Source organism: Phlebotomus papatasi, chromosome 2 (assembly GCF_024763615.1).
Source record: "Phlebotomus papatasi isolate M1 chromosome 2, Ppap_2.1, whole genome shotgun sequence".
Taxonomy (NCBI): Eukaryota; Metazoa; Arthropoda; class Insecta; order Diptera; family Psychodidae; genus Phlebotomus; species Phlebotomus papatasi.
Window position 1 is genome coordinate 18,490,437 of NC_077223.1, and position 14,320 is coordinate 18,504,756.

General features: G+C 31.8%; 2 protein-coding genes across 6 annotated transcripts in view; both read left to right on the forward strand.

The window, feature by feature from the left end:
• Positions 1-15: 15 nt before the first annotated feature.
• On the forward strand, positions 16-977 carry LOC129802916 (uncharacterized). The gene has a single exon (XM_055849132.1). The coding sequence runs from the start codon at positions 155-157 to the stop codon at positions 812-814; it is 660 nt and encodes a 219-aa protein (XP_055705107.1). The 5' UTR covers positions 16-154; the 3' UTR covers positions 815-977.
• A 198-nt stretch (positions 978-1,175) lies between these two features.
• The window catches only part of LOC129802920 (protein 4.1 homolog), a 47,052-nt gene continuing 33,907 nt past the window's right edge, over positions 1,176-14,320 (forward strand). For all 5 annotated transcript variants that reach the window (XM_055849135.1, XM_055849139.1, XM_055849136.1 and 2 more), the window contains exon 1: positions 1,176-1,381. The gene's annotated coding sequence lies outside the window, so the exon portion shown is untranslated. The remainder of the gene's footprint in view (positions 1,382-14,320) is intronic.

The window sequence follows — 14,320 nt, forward strand, 5'->3', positions numbered from 1 at the left end:
GGGCGTTCTCGGCGTTTAAATGTCATTCATCTCCCCTTCTAAAGTCGATCCACCAAATTAATTCACCCGAGTGAAAGTGTTTTTGTGTTGTATGCGTGTAAATCTTGTGTTTTGATAACAAAAATATTGCTGAAAATCACCCAGGCACGGCAAAATGATATCCTCCAAGGACAAGGAGGTACTGCTGGATATTATGAAGCGACCAGTATTGTATGCAAGAGAATACTCCACACCCTCGAAGGATAATCTGGCAGGAAAGGTGGAGGCATGGAAGGAGTTGAGTATCAAACACAAATATTCAGAGAACAAATTAAAAAGTCGCTGGGCATTTCTTCGGAAGAAGTTCAGGAATCGTTTAAGGGCAAATTTTGGGGGTGATCCACCATCTGGAGATATCCCATTGGATGAATTTGAGCCCATGAGATTTCTCATACATCACATCGATTGGGATCGTGCTGAGAGACTGAAACGCAAGTCCATCCAATATGACCAGGATTATGCTCACTATCACGTTCCGGAATTTGAAATGAAGCTGGAAGAGGATGTCCAGGTTCTCAGTTCTGACGAAGAAGGACAATCGTCCGCTTCTCACTATCCCAACGATCTCAACAATCAGGATGACTATCCACAGCCAGCTCCTGAGGTTTCCATCCAGGAATACAGCAATTGCGATTCATCGGGAAATAACACCGATGATAAACTCTTCCTGATGAGTCTCTTGCCATTTATGACCCAATTGACTGGATGCCAGAAATTGAGGGCTCGTATACGGATACAGCAGATTCTCTATGAGGAATTGCAGAAAAATGAATGAATTTCACATATTTTCCAATGAATCTTTCTTCATATTTATGTATTTCCATGTCCATCTCCTTGTTTCCTTGTACTGAATTTATAAATAAGCGCCCCCGCGGACATGCCAAACATGTCCTATTTTATGTGTTCTCTGGCATTTGAAGAATTTGAATAAAAGTACCTCTCCATAGGTATTAGTACAATTAAAAAAGTAATTTTGAGTATTTTTTATCTTGCGAAAAATTACAACCTTTTCCTCCGGCTTCTCCCCATTTTCGAACAGTTTTCTTTTATGGTGAATTTTTTAGAATTCGATGAGGTGAATTTGAAAAATTCACCACATTCACTCGAATCGCGTAATTCACCTCGCGACTCTCGTCAGTTTCGTTGTGACTTTAGAAGTGATTGCGTGTTTTTGGTCTGGGACTCTCTGAGAAAGTGCTTTTCATCGCTAATTACGCGCCTCCGTTGTGCCCAAAAAGTGTCTCACGGGTCAGTGGACACACCCCAGTGACCCATACATGCCCCATTGCATGGAATATTGATAAGGATTGGATTAATTTGACTCGGAAAAACTAATTTGCAGGTATGTGCAATACAATCACCGAATCCGCCCAATTTTTCTCAAATTTCACCGCAAGTTTCCAAACAAATGACACAAAAATGTCTCTATTGACATCTACAGAATGTTTTTTGAGTATTTCCACGGAGAAATATGCAAGTTTTCTGGGTGATTTTTCGATAAAATTTCTACCAAAAATTCTCGCGAGAAAAATTGTCGCGGGACGGCGCCCATGAAACGTCATCGACACACACAGACGCGCCATTTTCGTAAAGTTGCTTCTGTGCTACAAGTGGAAGCGGGATAGTGTGTGTGGAAAAAGGTGTGAGTGAGAACGAGAACATAAATTTTTTTCTTATTCTCGCACGATCACGATAAAATAAACTTAAAAAAAACATGTAAATTCACGATATTTGTCGGCAAATCAGCTTTTTCAGCGTGCTCTGGGTGGAAATCACGCAATTCTTGTGGAGGAAAATAATGTGGGTCAAAATATGGAAAAATTCAACATTCGTGCTTTCTCACTCGCACAGTCAAAATGGGAGAGTGAGAGAAGCGGTCAATTGACCCTGTTTGAACTCTTCAAGCAGGGCCGCATTTCCCAATTGGGGAGAGGGGGCAAATAGGGCTCCATTGATAAATTTATTAAGACGATCTCAATTTAAAATGAAAGAGGTGTTCAACCTTCAAGTTCACCTGAGTTCCTAAAGAATAAAAGAACCTAATCATTTTTTCTATCATTTTTTTTCAAAACCAATTTAGTAAACATTATTATTAACAGGCCCTAGGGCCCTAGTTTTTTAAATACAGCACTGCTTTTAGGGGACCAAAATGGGGACAATATTGCTGTCTCATTCAGTCATTAATTGACTCAGGTGTATGTATGGAGGTATCACACATTCAAAATATCTACCTATTCCTCTCTTTTATCCAAAATTTTACCTTCGCCCTAACCTAAAATGCTTCTGGTTTTACGAATTAGAACATTGGTAATGTTTACAATAAGATTCAAACTTGAGTTAGGTAAGCAAGATAAAAAATAGAATTAAAAGTGATACTGACAATAATTGGTAGAATATTTATCAGTTGAGAACTCAAAGAAAACATTAGCAGTGCGTAAAGTAATTAATGTAATTTTGTAATGATTACAAATTTTATAATTTCAAAACAGCAGAGCTTAGTGTTGATCAGTAAAGTAAATCATCAATACATTATTACATTTTCGTTAATTAATCCAGTTTTTTTAAAGCACCAAATTCTCATAATGAGAATTTTGTGATTAAATTCCGGCAGAAACTTTTTAGCCCTTTAAGGATGCGTTACTTTATTTTTAGTAGTCACATGGACAGAACCAAGAAGAGCGCTATAAGCAAATTAATAACAATTTACTTACTTTGGACCCTTTGTACATTTATACAAGATAATAAATCTAACAAATAGAGAAGAAAATGCTTCTCGGGTTGTAATATAATCACTGCGACCGAATAAAGAATGATTATTTTTTACCGCCCTTGCCTAACCTCTTTATCAAAGTGTTAAACCTTGTGGTCTATTTTGATCAAAATCCAATGTTTTGAGATCCTATATAAATTTACATGTGTTTCCAAATATACCAAATCAGCAGTCGATAAAATAACATCTAGCGCACAATAACATTTGTTTTGTAAACATGTTTTTGACATTCCAAAAATGTCCAAAGCACAATAGGGTAATATGGGGTAATTCGGAATTATGTCTATTTTGGAATTTTGAGAACTTCCCACTGTTTTAGATGATCCAAGAGAAAAAGAAAACCACGAAGAAGTACAAAACTTTACATTTGAGAGTATTTCTTCGATGTTTTTTTTTTTACTTTTGTCATCTAAAACTGTTAGAAAATCTCAAAGTTCCAAATTAAACATGATTCCAAAATTATCCCATCTTACCCCAGCCTTTGTTTTCTGAACATGTTTTTGACATTTCAATGAGAGGGAAAGAAATCTTAATCTAGTCATCTCGCTCACTCTAACAGGCAGTTTCGAAAACATTTACAAAACAAAAGTTATTCTACGTTGGCCATAAGAGTGACTGAAATGTAAACCTAGTCATCTAGTTCACTCTCATAGGAAATTTAGAAAACATGTTTACCAAACAAAAGTTATTGTGCGTTGGGCAAAAGATTTATATAAATAAAAATAAAAATAAACTAATGGCGTAGGCACACGATTTCAATTTACTAAAATGTAACTTAAATTTAGTCTGTTGTTTAAGAACCTTTAAATTAAAGAACTACAATAAGTATATTAATATGACCTGTATTATTTTGAAAAATTATTTAAAAAAAAATATTTCCCCTAATACTGAGACAAAGAATCTTTAAGAAACCTTAGCATGAAGTCAAGTTTTTAGTAATCAAAATTAAATATTTCAATTACAGTTAAACGTCTATGAAGAGACGCTTCGTATTAAACTATAAGTTTAACTCTTTCGTGTCTTTAGGGTAATGTCATGACTCGGGGAAAAAAGTTTTTTTTGGGTATTTACATTAATTGAAATCTATCTGTTCGTGCACGACATCATAATAGAAGGATGTAAGATTCTTGGCTCATTTTCTCAAGACTCCAGTTAGATTTCAATTAATGTAAATAGCCAAAAAGAAACTTTTTTCCCCGGGTCATATATGACCCTAAAGACGCGAAAGAGTTAAATATATTATCCTAAAACAGTTTAGAATTTAATTGTTTGAAATATCGTTACTAGCATAAAATAAAAGAAAAAACTTAAGAAGTTTGGGTTGTCTTTAAAATGAGGGCAAAATCTTGTTGTTCATAGCTTTGATAAAGTTTTCCACGAATAAAATTTTCGTTACAAATATTGCAATCGTTACTTTTAGAGTTAGACTATTAATAAAAAATATAAAAAAAAATTATCAGAAATCTAAATTTAAAACTAATGGCTCCGGCACATCTTTTAGATTAGGAAAATTTGATTAAATCAAAATTCACATGCCTTTCTTTCTCACGCGTTTTGCATATGTCTATCTCATTTTTTCGCACCCCAAATTTGGCTGTGCTAAATTGAATTTGTTATGATGTAAAAAAGAAGAAGAAGAAGAGTGAAACAGAATGAGATGGATATATGCAAAATGTGTGAGAACGAAAGGAATTCGAAATTCAATTTCATGAAATTTTCCTGATCTAAAAGGTGTGCCGTAGCCATAAGTTTCGAAAACTGAAAGTTGAAGTAGAAACTCTCATAGTGGGTTAAGCTGCACCAATTTTGAACTATCTTAAAATTAATTTAAAACATATATAAAAAAGGCAAAATAAATCTTTGGACTTTTAAAATTAAGTGGCTTGATGTTTATTAATGAGAGCCTTCGGATTCGAAATTAAATTATACTTTACACGAATAGTTTCAGATCTATTAAGGCTCTCTGTCCTAAATCTTAATCTTGTTCTGGAGAATTTTTGAGACTTTTCGGACTTTTCCATTTAATTAATTTCTAAATTATTCTTAGATTATACAAAAAAATTGAGTTTATTTCTAAGTCAGTATCAACAAAATTTTACTAAACTACTAGGAACAATTCCATTGCATTTGAAATTTGCATAAAGGATCGAGAATTCTTAATATCTCATACCATTTAATGTGCTAAAACGCGATGTTCCTTTAAATAACATTCTATAAATTTATTGTCTACCTCTTACAATGTCAGTACATTATTAAGTTAGTATTATAATGGTATAGTCATTGGGTTACCATCAAAATTACTTGTCTTATGAGTAAAAATCACAGTTTTACGCTATTTCAATCGTAATTTGAAATATCAACATACATAAATGACGGTTGAGCGATAAAAAGTCATGGTCAAGATAAGAAAATCGATAGTCAATTTTTATCAATAAATAATAGATTAGGAAATTTGAGGCATTTTGAATGCCATTCTCTGTCGGGCAAATTTTATTAATTGGTTAGAATGAAAGATAATTTGCAAGCAACTTTAAAATGATACTATCATATACGAGGAAAAAATTAAAAACCGGATTTCGTGGGCTAAAAGTATATTCTTAAAAGAGCAAAGCTGCCTATAAAAATTTTCTCTTTCCTGTTTTTTACTTCGTTCACTGAAAGATCCCAAAAAAGACATAAAATTTTTCTTGTCTATCTCATATGTTTTCTCTTTGTTAGAAGTTACACCTTTACTACCAGGTGTATCTCTGTCGTGGAACTGTTTTAAAGAGGGTTATATGCGAAATATTGACAGTTCAACTTTTCTCAAATGTATTATTGAGTTTTTCGCTGATATTTTCGGACAAAACAAATTTGAATACAGTGAGCTGTCTCTTATCACAAATTTCGTGACACTTATTTGACTAGCAATTGTGCCAATCATCTTATTTGACATGTTACAAAAAACTTCACGAGGTTATAGTAATGTTGAATGGAAAATGAGGTCAATAAACTCGCTAATGCATGGGAAACTATCAAAAATAAATTAATACATCGTATCCTGTTTTATCAATATTTTTTTTTTAAATATTAGATAAATATCTTTAGGCTTTTTAACTGCATTTTACTGTAGTTCTCTTTAACTTGAAGAATTTATTAAATATTCTTCTCCAAAAAAAGAATAGCAATATAAAAAAATGTTAAAGTATTAATTTGTATGATACATAAAATGCGTCATTTATGTGTGCAAAAAATAATTCTACTTTCAAGTAGAATATTATGAGAGGAAATGACATCACTTATATAATTTTTCAGTTCTCTTTTTTATTTAATTGTACATTGCATACATTACGTGTTTTTTCAGCCGGCAAGTGGCAAAAGCGGCAAGAAAAAAAAATCATTTCATATTGAGAAAACAAAAAAAAATACCCTCAAGATGAAAAAGATTTCAAGTGGAAATATTTGAAGAATTTTAATCCAGTCTTGATCTATTTGTAGCTTTTCCCAATTGGTGAAGGTTTTCTGGGTAGAAAAAAAATTTAATGAAATTGGTGCGGGAATTTAGTAAATTTATCATATAGACTATCTGTTTCAAATAAAAGTGTGTCCCTTCTGGTAAACGATGGAGGGGTGTGAGATGATGTCGAAAAGTGTATTAAATCGATAAAGTATCCAATGTTGCCAGTTGATACTGTTCAGGCTTAAAATAGATTCTCCTACTATTTTCGGATTTTTTTTCCACTACCCATCAGTAAATCCACATATATCACTTTGTTTTCCTTCACGGTGGCTTTCACTGAATTTTCGCACCGGCAAAATTCTTATTTCTTTCTGATTTTTTTTCCTTTCTGTTTGAATATAAATCTTCCAAAATTGTGAAATTATCTTCTGCGTCCATTAATGAACTTCACTTTACTCTCTTTTTTCTCAGTCAGTCTGTTTCTTGCCAGTTGTTCCTTATAAATTTAAAATTAGGATTTTTCTGTGGATTTTGTATGAATTTTGTTGACGTTATTAGAAGCTGAATTTGGTCTATTTGTGTATTTTTTCTGGTGATTTTATTTTATTTCTCAAATTCAGAGAGAAAGAGAATTTTTTAGAAAAAGTAGGGTAAGATGGGGTAATTTGGATTCATGTCTAATTTGGAACTTAGAGATTTCCTAAGAGTTTTAGATGGTTTTAGATGGCAAAAGGAAAAATACAACAAAGAAGTAATCTCAATTGTAAAGTTTCTTCGTGGTTTTCTTTTGGTCTTTGACAATCTGAAATTAGTGGGTAAATCTCAGAATTTCATAATAGACATGATTCCCAATTACCCTATCTTACCCTAGTTGGTAAGCAACGAAGAAAACAATCAAAAGACGATTCAATGTGTATTGGTTAGCCCGATTAGTTCAGTGGGTCTGATCTTTGTTGTGATTTTAATGTCTAAACGGTTAAAGTGTCTTCGCGTAATACAGGCTTCAAACCTAATGCCCTAGACACACTTACTACTTAAAACGAGAAAGTACCGAAAAATGGCTTTGGAAAACTGATGGGAATTTAATCAAACCTTTATTTGGAATACAATTACGTTAAACCATCTCTAAAGTTGCAAGTTTAAGTTTCAAGTGTACCTAGGGCATAAAGCTTAGCCATATGGCTTAACTGCTCAAATTTCTGATCAATCAAGATTTTTTGGAAAAATTTAATTTATATTGGAATATTCAAAACATATAACCTGATAGGTTCTAAAAAATCAATAAAATCGGTCGTTATTTAGGAACTTGAGATCTTCGGGAACTAGGATAACGTGCTAGTTTTAGTCTGATAACAGCTTAAGGCGCGTAATTTATCTTTTGGAAACTAAAATTTCATTCACTTTTCATCCATTTCCCTCTAAAAACTATAAAACTATTGGATTGTCTTAAGAACGGTTCTTCAAACGGATTGAATCTTGAATTCTAAAACAATAAGCATTTGCAGTGATTTTTCAAAGTACGATAGCATATGATAAAACATTAAAAATATAATAGAGACTATTCAATTAAATCATTTTTAAATTTAGTAGATAATTTATCAATTAAGAAAAACGAGAAAAACAGTATAGGCAGTTAAATCTGAATGTAAGACCGTTTTCAGACTAGAGGTTTAGCCCAGTTTCCGAAGGTCTTAAATCCTTAAACGGCAACCGATTTTATTGATTTTTCAAAATGTAATAGGTCTTTTGCCTTTAATAATTCAATCCTAATTCAAAATTTTCCAAAAAAATCTCGACCGATAAGATATTAGAGAAGTTAAGCACATGGCTTAGTCTTAGGTCTGAAGCCCGTATAATGAGACAGATCAAAAAGATCAAAATACAATTTATTAAAGATTGTTTTTATAAGATATGAATAATCCAAAGCAAAATTTTTTTCACAACTTTCTGCATTTAAGAATCTAGAGCAGTTAAGTCGTATGGCTAAGGTTTAATCGTAATAACAAAACCTTAAATGGTAAAATCTTATCTCTTTTATCTTATGTTCTGTCTATACTTAAGATTTCTATATTTAAATTGTTTCTACATTGCAAATTTTTCAAAGGATTTGGACTAGAGTAAAATATTAAAAATATTGAAGTTCCTGACCAGTTTTTGCTTTCTTTAAATTCTCTTTGTGATGCATTTCGAACGTTTCTCTGTATATGAAAAATTGCTTAGTCTACTGAACTTGTTCTGGAGCGTCATGCTTTTCAATTTACAGGATTAACACCAAAATTTTAGTATGTCCTTTCACTAATTTGCAAGACGTCAAACGGTAAAGACATAAAGATTTCTACCCAAGAAGCAAAATAGCTGCCTTATAGAACCAAGTATTAGTCTTTTAGTGCACTTTTAAAAGACTTAAAGTGAGAATTTTCTGTTTAAATTTCTATAGAAGCTCTTAAGATCCTTAAGAGTGCGCCACTTTACTTTTAGTAATCTCAGTAATGGAACCAAGAGCGTTATCAACAAATAAAAAGATTTTTGGTTCTATAGTGCCTTACTTAGCGAATTCTGCAAGACTGTATTAAGAAAAAATTGCTTCTTGGGTAGTCATCTGTATAGTTCAAAAGATCATTATGATACCTTATGTCTAAATCTAAACAATTTAAGGACGAGTGGAACAGCGGTGTCCCAAAAACAAAACAAAAAAATTGAGGACAAAATAACTTTCTTTAGTCAGAAAAATTGTTTTCGTATTTGAGACACCGGTGTCCCATTCACTTTTAAAGGGTTAAAAGCCACACTACTCTTTCAACGCTTATACTCTTTCAATTTTTTTACAGCCCCAATAATGTACTTATAAATTGTACCGGGACATGAATCCATTAATAAATAAATGTTAAAATGTGTAATATTCATTTCATTTTTTATAATTTTAACTATTGATTGAGACTCTTCAAAGAATAAGCACTGATGAAAAGAACCAGTAATTATTTTCTTAATTAAAATTAATGTATCTTTCTGATCCTCTGCAATTTTAGGGTAATTTTGAGATGCTTTGTAAACCAGTCACACCTAGAAAAACTATAATAAAACAGAATGCCTAATAATCTGTTGAATTCTCTGGCACTATACGAATTTTCTTTCGCGTCTGTTTTGACAGTCGAATAATAGATATAGAGGTCATTTTCCCAATTAGGCTTGTTCCAAAATAGTTTCCCAAATTGATAGCAGAAATTGGATCTTTCATGGTTGTTGACTTTTTATTGTGCATATGTAAATTTCTGCATAAAGTAATTTTAGAGGAGGGTGGGTCAGTTTAACAGAGCTTATCTTTTTTCAAGAACTATAAATTTTAATTTTAATCAAGTATTCTTTGTTTTACATAGACTTTAGCTTATATGAAAATTGTATTTTCTATATTTTCTAGAATCATGTTAGCATGAAAATGCCCCACTGTCCACGTTAAAGGCTTATCCTATACGTTTATTGTATTACATTGTATGGATTTTAGATTTAGAATTGCTGTTGAAAAATAAATCGAAATGAGACTAAAGTTACTAAAATTGAATAGGACAGTTCTTTCAGTTAATTAAAAAAAAACTCTTTGTGGGAAGAGGCTGAAAATTTGTTGGTTTCAAAGAAAATATTTGAGTGTGATTTCTATGTAGGAAAAGAATACGAACAGTAGAGTAGAATGTGTGTAATATGTTGTGTTTGTCTTGTGAATTTAATCGTGTTGCTAAATTCGAAGGCGTTACGTCATTTTTGCTGCGATGACTCTGTGAGAGAATCTCATAAGAAATTCTCTAAAAAAAAAAGATGTGACTAAATTCTCTGCGCGATGCCTTGGTTGGTTTATTCTTTCTTGCTTACGATGTAAAAGAAGACTGCGGAATGGTCTATGTTGATCTAAAACTACCAGATGTTTGATCAGGAAATTGTTAAAGAATTTTTGTGAGACTTTGAATTGCAGAATGACCTCAAATTAAAAAAAAAATATTGATTGAGGCTTTACAATGTTTTATTGGGAAAATTTTAAATTGTAACATCTTTTAAATTAATATTTTATTCACGTTTTGATTTGCAAATTAGGTGTTTGATACTGCACAACGAATTTAAATGTGTTTTATTTATAGGAGTGAAAAAAAAATCCTTATTAAGAATTGAGTTGAAGATATAAATCTGCAACTTTAAAGTTGGTCACAATCTTCGCGAGTCTTTATAGAAGCAGGTGGCCCTCTTATAGAGATTTTTTTCCATGGTGTGGTGGCCGCAATATATGCACACAGTATTGATTGGCTGCGATTTTCTGCCACTATGACACGATTCAGAGAATTATTTAGTATGAATAAAATCAATGAGATCATCCGAGAAATCAAAATTCTGTCAGAAAGAATGTCGTAACGTCATAGAATAGGATATTAAACTGTTAATTAAGCCATTAATTAACTATAGGATTAAGTGTGATTAGACCGGTAATTGAGTCAGTGAAATAATGTATCAAAATGGGATTGTCCTGGAAGAAAACGGTGTTCAGAAAACGAAGAATAAGGGCTAAAATATTCACTATAACACTCACCCCGTGCGGGATTCTTCGAATTTGTCCAGTGTTTGACATAAAAACATATATTTTTTTTTGAATTATTAAATAGATTACAAACGGTTTTTGAATTCTTGAGATTTCCCTAGAGTCAAGGTGCCTTGTTTGATCTTTTACAACAAAATATGAACTTCAATAAAAGTCAATTGATTTGACTTTCGAGGGAAATTTTCGCTGCAAATAGCATTCTGAAATGAAATCTGACTTGATAAATCAAATGAAACATTTAACGTGGGAGTGCCGAAGATTCTCATTGAAGATCTTAAGCTTCATACAATTGGTTATATTTCTTACTCTGTCTCATCCACAATCAAATCTTACTCAGAGATAGGAGGATGGAAAAATATAGAGCAAATTGTCGAGAAATGAAAACATGCTCCACACATATTTTTCTTAAGTGTCTATATAGAAAGAGCATGAACATTAAATTGTATTAAATAAAATTATCTTCGCTTTGTACCAATAGAGATTGTAATAAAAGAAGTCGCATTGCTTAACCAATAAAATATGCAAATATTTTTGATCTTTAAAAGTGAATTTCATAGACAACATGTCTCTTTTTTATACTAAACTTGGTTCTTTCTATTTTAATATAAAATACAATATGAAAAAATAATTATATTATTCAAATCTTGATTTCGATTTGAACCATATTTTTGCATTAAAAAAAGTAAATAAAAGTTTTCTTTTTCTGTTCAGAAATGCCACATAAAGTCCCTAATAATATTTAGTATAGCAATGTGTTATGTTTTCAACAGAATTTTATTGAACAAAGTGTTTCTATTGCTATGGTTTCTCTGTACTTTGTAAACGATAACAATATTCACCCCTCTTTCATTTTACTTTTCATGCACTTGGAAAACTTCAGAACTTCTCATCCAAAAAGTCGTAAAAAAAATGTTTCATATTCATTTTCCTATGACTTTTCCAATTCACAATGAAAACGGAAGGAAAAATAGAGGATCATTTGAAAACTTTAAATGGGGTGAATTCACTTTTTTATGCAAGTAATAGTTCTATACTTGGTGCAAATATTACATTGCAAAAATATATGTCGTAAAATTGTTTGTAAATGTTTGTGAATACTTTCTTGGGGGGAGTAACGAAATGCTCATAAATCTATTAACCCACTAAAATCTTCGTAAAATAACAAACTTTTACGAACATTTTTCTCTGTATTTACAAACATTTACGAAAAAAATCTCGTCAAATGATCATGTCAGGAACCATTTGTGAAGAAATTACAAACATTTACGAACTTTTTAGTAGGCTATGGGATTGACGAACATTTCGTAAGCCCCCAGTAGGAATTTACAAACATTTATGAAAAATTTTATGAAATATGCTTTTTTATGTAGGAGCGTTATTTAATTTTAAGCAAACCTGTGCTCGTTAAAAGTAGTGTAATATCGGAAATTTTGTATTGAGAATTTTAATGGAAATTATAGTTAGCCATACTGGTAACACTAATCCCGCTCATTCACGGTGCCATGATAAATAGTTTTGCGCCAAAAGGACATAACAGAAATAAAAACTCATAATAGAAAGAAATTGTCTTTTTGATTTCTTTGTCGGAAGACGGTAGCTGTTCGCTACACATCCTTTTACTTGAATCTTGCAGAAATACAAAGAAATTAAATGCAAATATCACTTCAAATGGAAAGTTCATAAATCGCGCGCAATTCAACTGTGAGAGAGAGAGATAGAGATACAAATAACTCACTTGGCAAACGTCTGGCGGCGCTGCGGTTGCAAAAAATCTCTAAAATGCTACAAAATATTTTCTTCTCTATTTTATGCTTATTAGCAGGTCGTGTCCCTTCTTGTAATACGTACTTTTGCATTCCTTATTAACCACAATAGTGTTGTACAAAAGGGTTTTTCTCAAACCTATCCTGAATTTTGGGACAGCTCAAAAGAATATGTGTCTTCCAACTCAAAATTTCATTCGAATGTTTTTGTTGTAATATCGACAATTATTCGCAATTAACCCAAATAACTGTATTCAACTAAAATATTAAAAGGATTTTCTTGTGAAAATGACTTAATTCTAAGGAATTAAATAATTTTCACATTAAAAAACCTCTCGTTTTCTCTACGTGAATTTTCGCGGCATTTCGAAGAATGCCAAGAGGCACCACCAAATTCACTTCGGCTTTTCTTTTAGCTCAGGCCTGATTTAAAGCATTAGCCATTAATTAGCGTTATATAAACTTATTTGAATCGTGCAATACTACCTATAAGTTCAACTATCAACGCCACCTTTAAGCTTTATAATGACAGAATAAATCATTTCGCCGAAATATAAACAACATTGTTTTATACTACGTTTTTTTTTGTACCAGAAAAATACTTTATTGATAGTTTTTTTTCCTGATTTAACTTAGACCAAAAAGAAAACTGGTGCATTTTGTTTGCTTGACAAAGCTTACCAAGAACATTTACTATCCAAAGCTACCCGTAAAAATTAATCTTAACGCGTCAGAAATAATCATTTCAACTTTCAACACATGACCAAAGGACCAGAATTAATTAATGTCGCCGATCTGTTGTCGTAATTGATTAAATTGGTCAAATGTTCTTAGAGAAAGAACTTCATGATACTTAAAATTGGAAACACTTGTTACTAAGTTTGGAATCGTTATTTTTTTTTTCAAATTCTTAGTAAAACACATTAACATTTGTTTTGTAAACATGTGTTTGACATTTAACGAATGTTCGAGTCAAATCTATTTCTAGTCATCTCGCTCCGTCACACATGAAATTTTGAAAACTTATTTACAAAACACAAGTTGTTGTGGATTGCTTATAACATTATGCCCAACGCACAATAACTTTTGTTTAGTAAACATGTTTTTGACATTTTAATAAGAGTGAGTGAGATCTAGATCTAGTCATCTCGCTCTTTCTCATAGGAAATTTTAAAAATATGTTTACAAACAAAAGTTAGAGAGTGAACGAGATGACTAGATCTAGATTTCGTTCGCTCTCATTGAAATACCAAAAATATGTTGACAAAACAAAAGTTATTGTGTGTTGGGCATTATGTACAATGTGTTTTGATAACAGGAAAATAAATTTTTCCAGCTGTCTTGAAAAACTAAAATATTACACCTCAAAATTTCTTTTTAATCGACGAAAAGTCGGAAATCATTGAAATGGGTTGAATTCTTTTTGGGTTTATTTATGGCGGGAAATATAATCTAAAACTCTTCTAACTTACCTTCATAGACACAATACAACAAGAGAAAATATTGTGAAGATGAAGAACGTTATGTATGTATACTTAGAAGTGGTCCTATTTTAAGTTTGGAGCTCAAGTAATTTCTTTCTCTCTTTCTCTCTCTTTTCAAAACTCAAACAACTACTACTACTACTGTCTAAGAAGAATTGAGACAACGCCTTAAAATGTTTCTCGATATGTGCAAAATATGACCACAAGTATAACCAAACGGCTTAAGATAGAATTATGAATGTGTTGAAT

Bases quoted from the DNA above. Each gene is read 5' to 3' on its own strand.
- LOC129802916 (XM_055849132.1), top strand. From the start codon at position 155: ATGATATCCTCCAAGGACAAGGAGGTACTGCTGGATATTATGAAGCGA.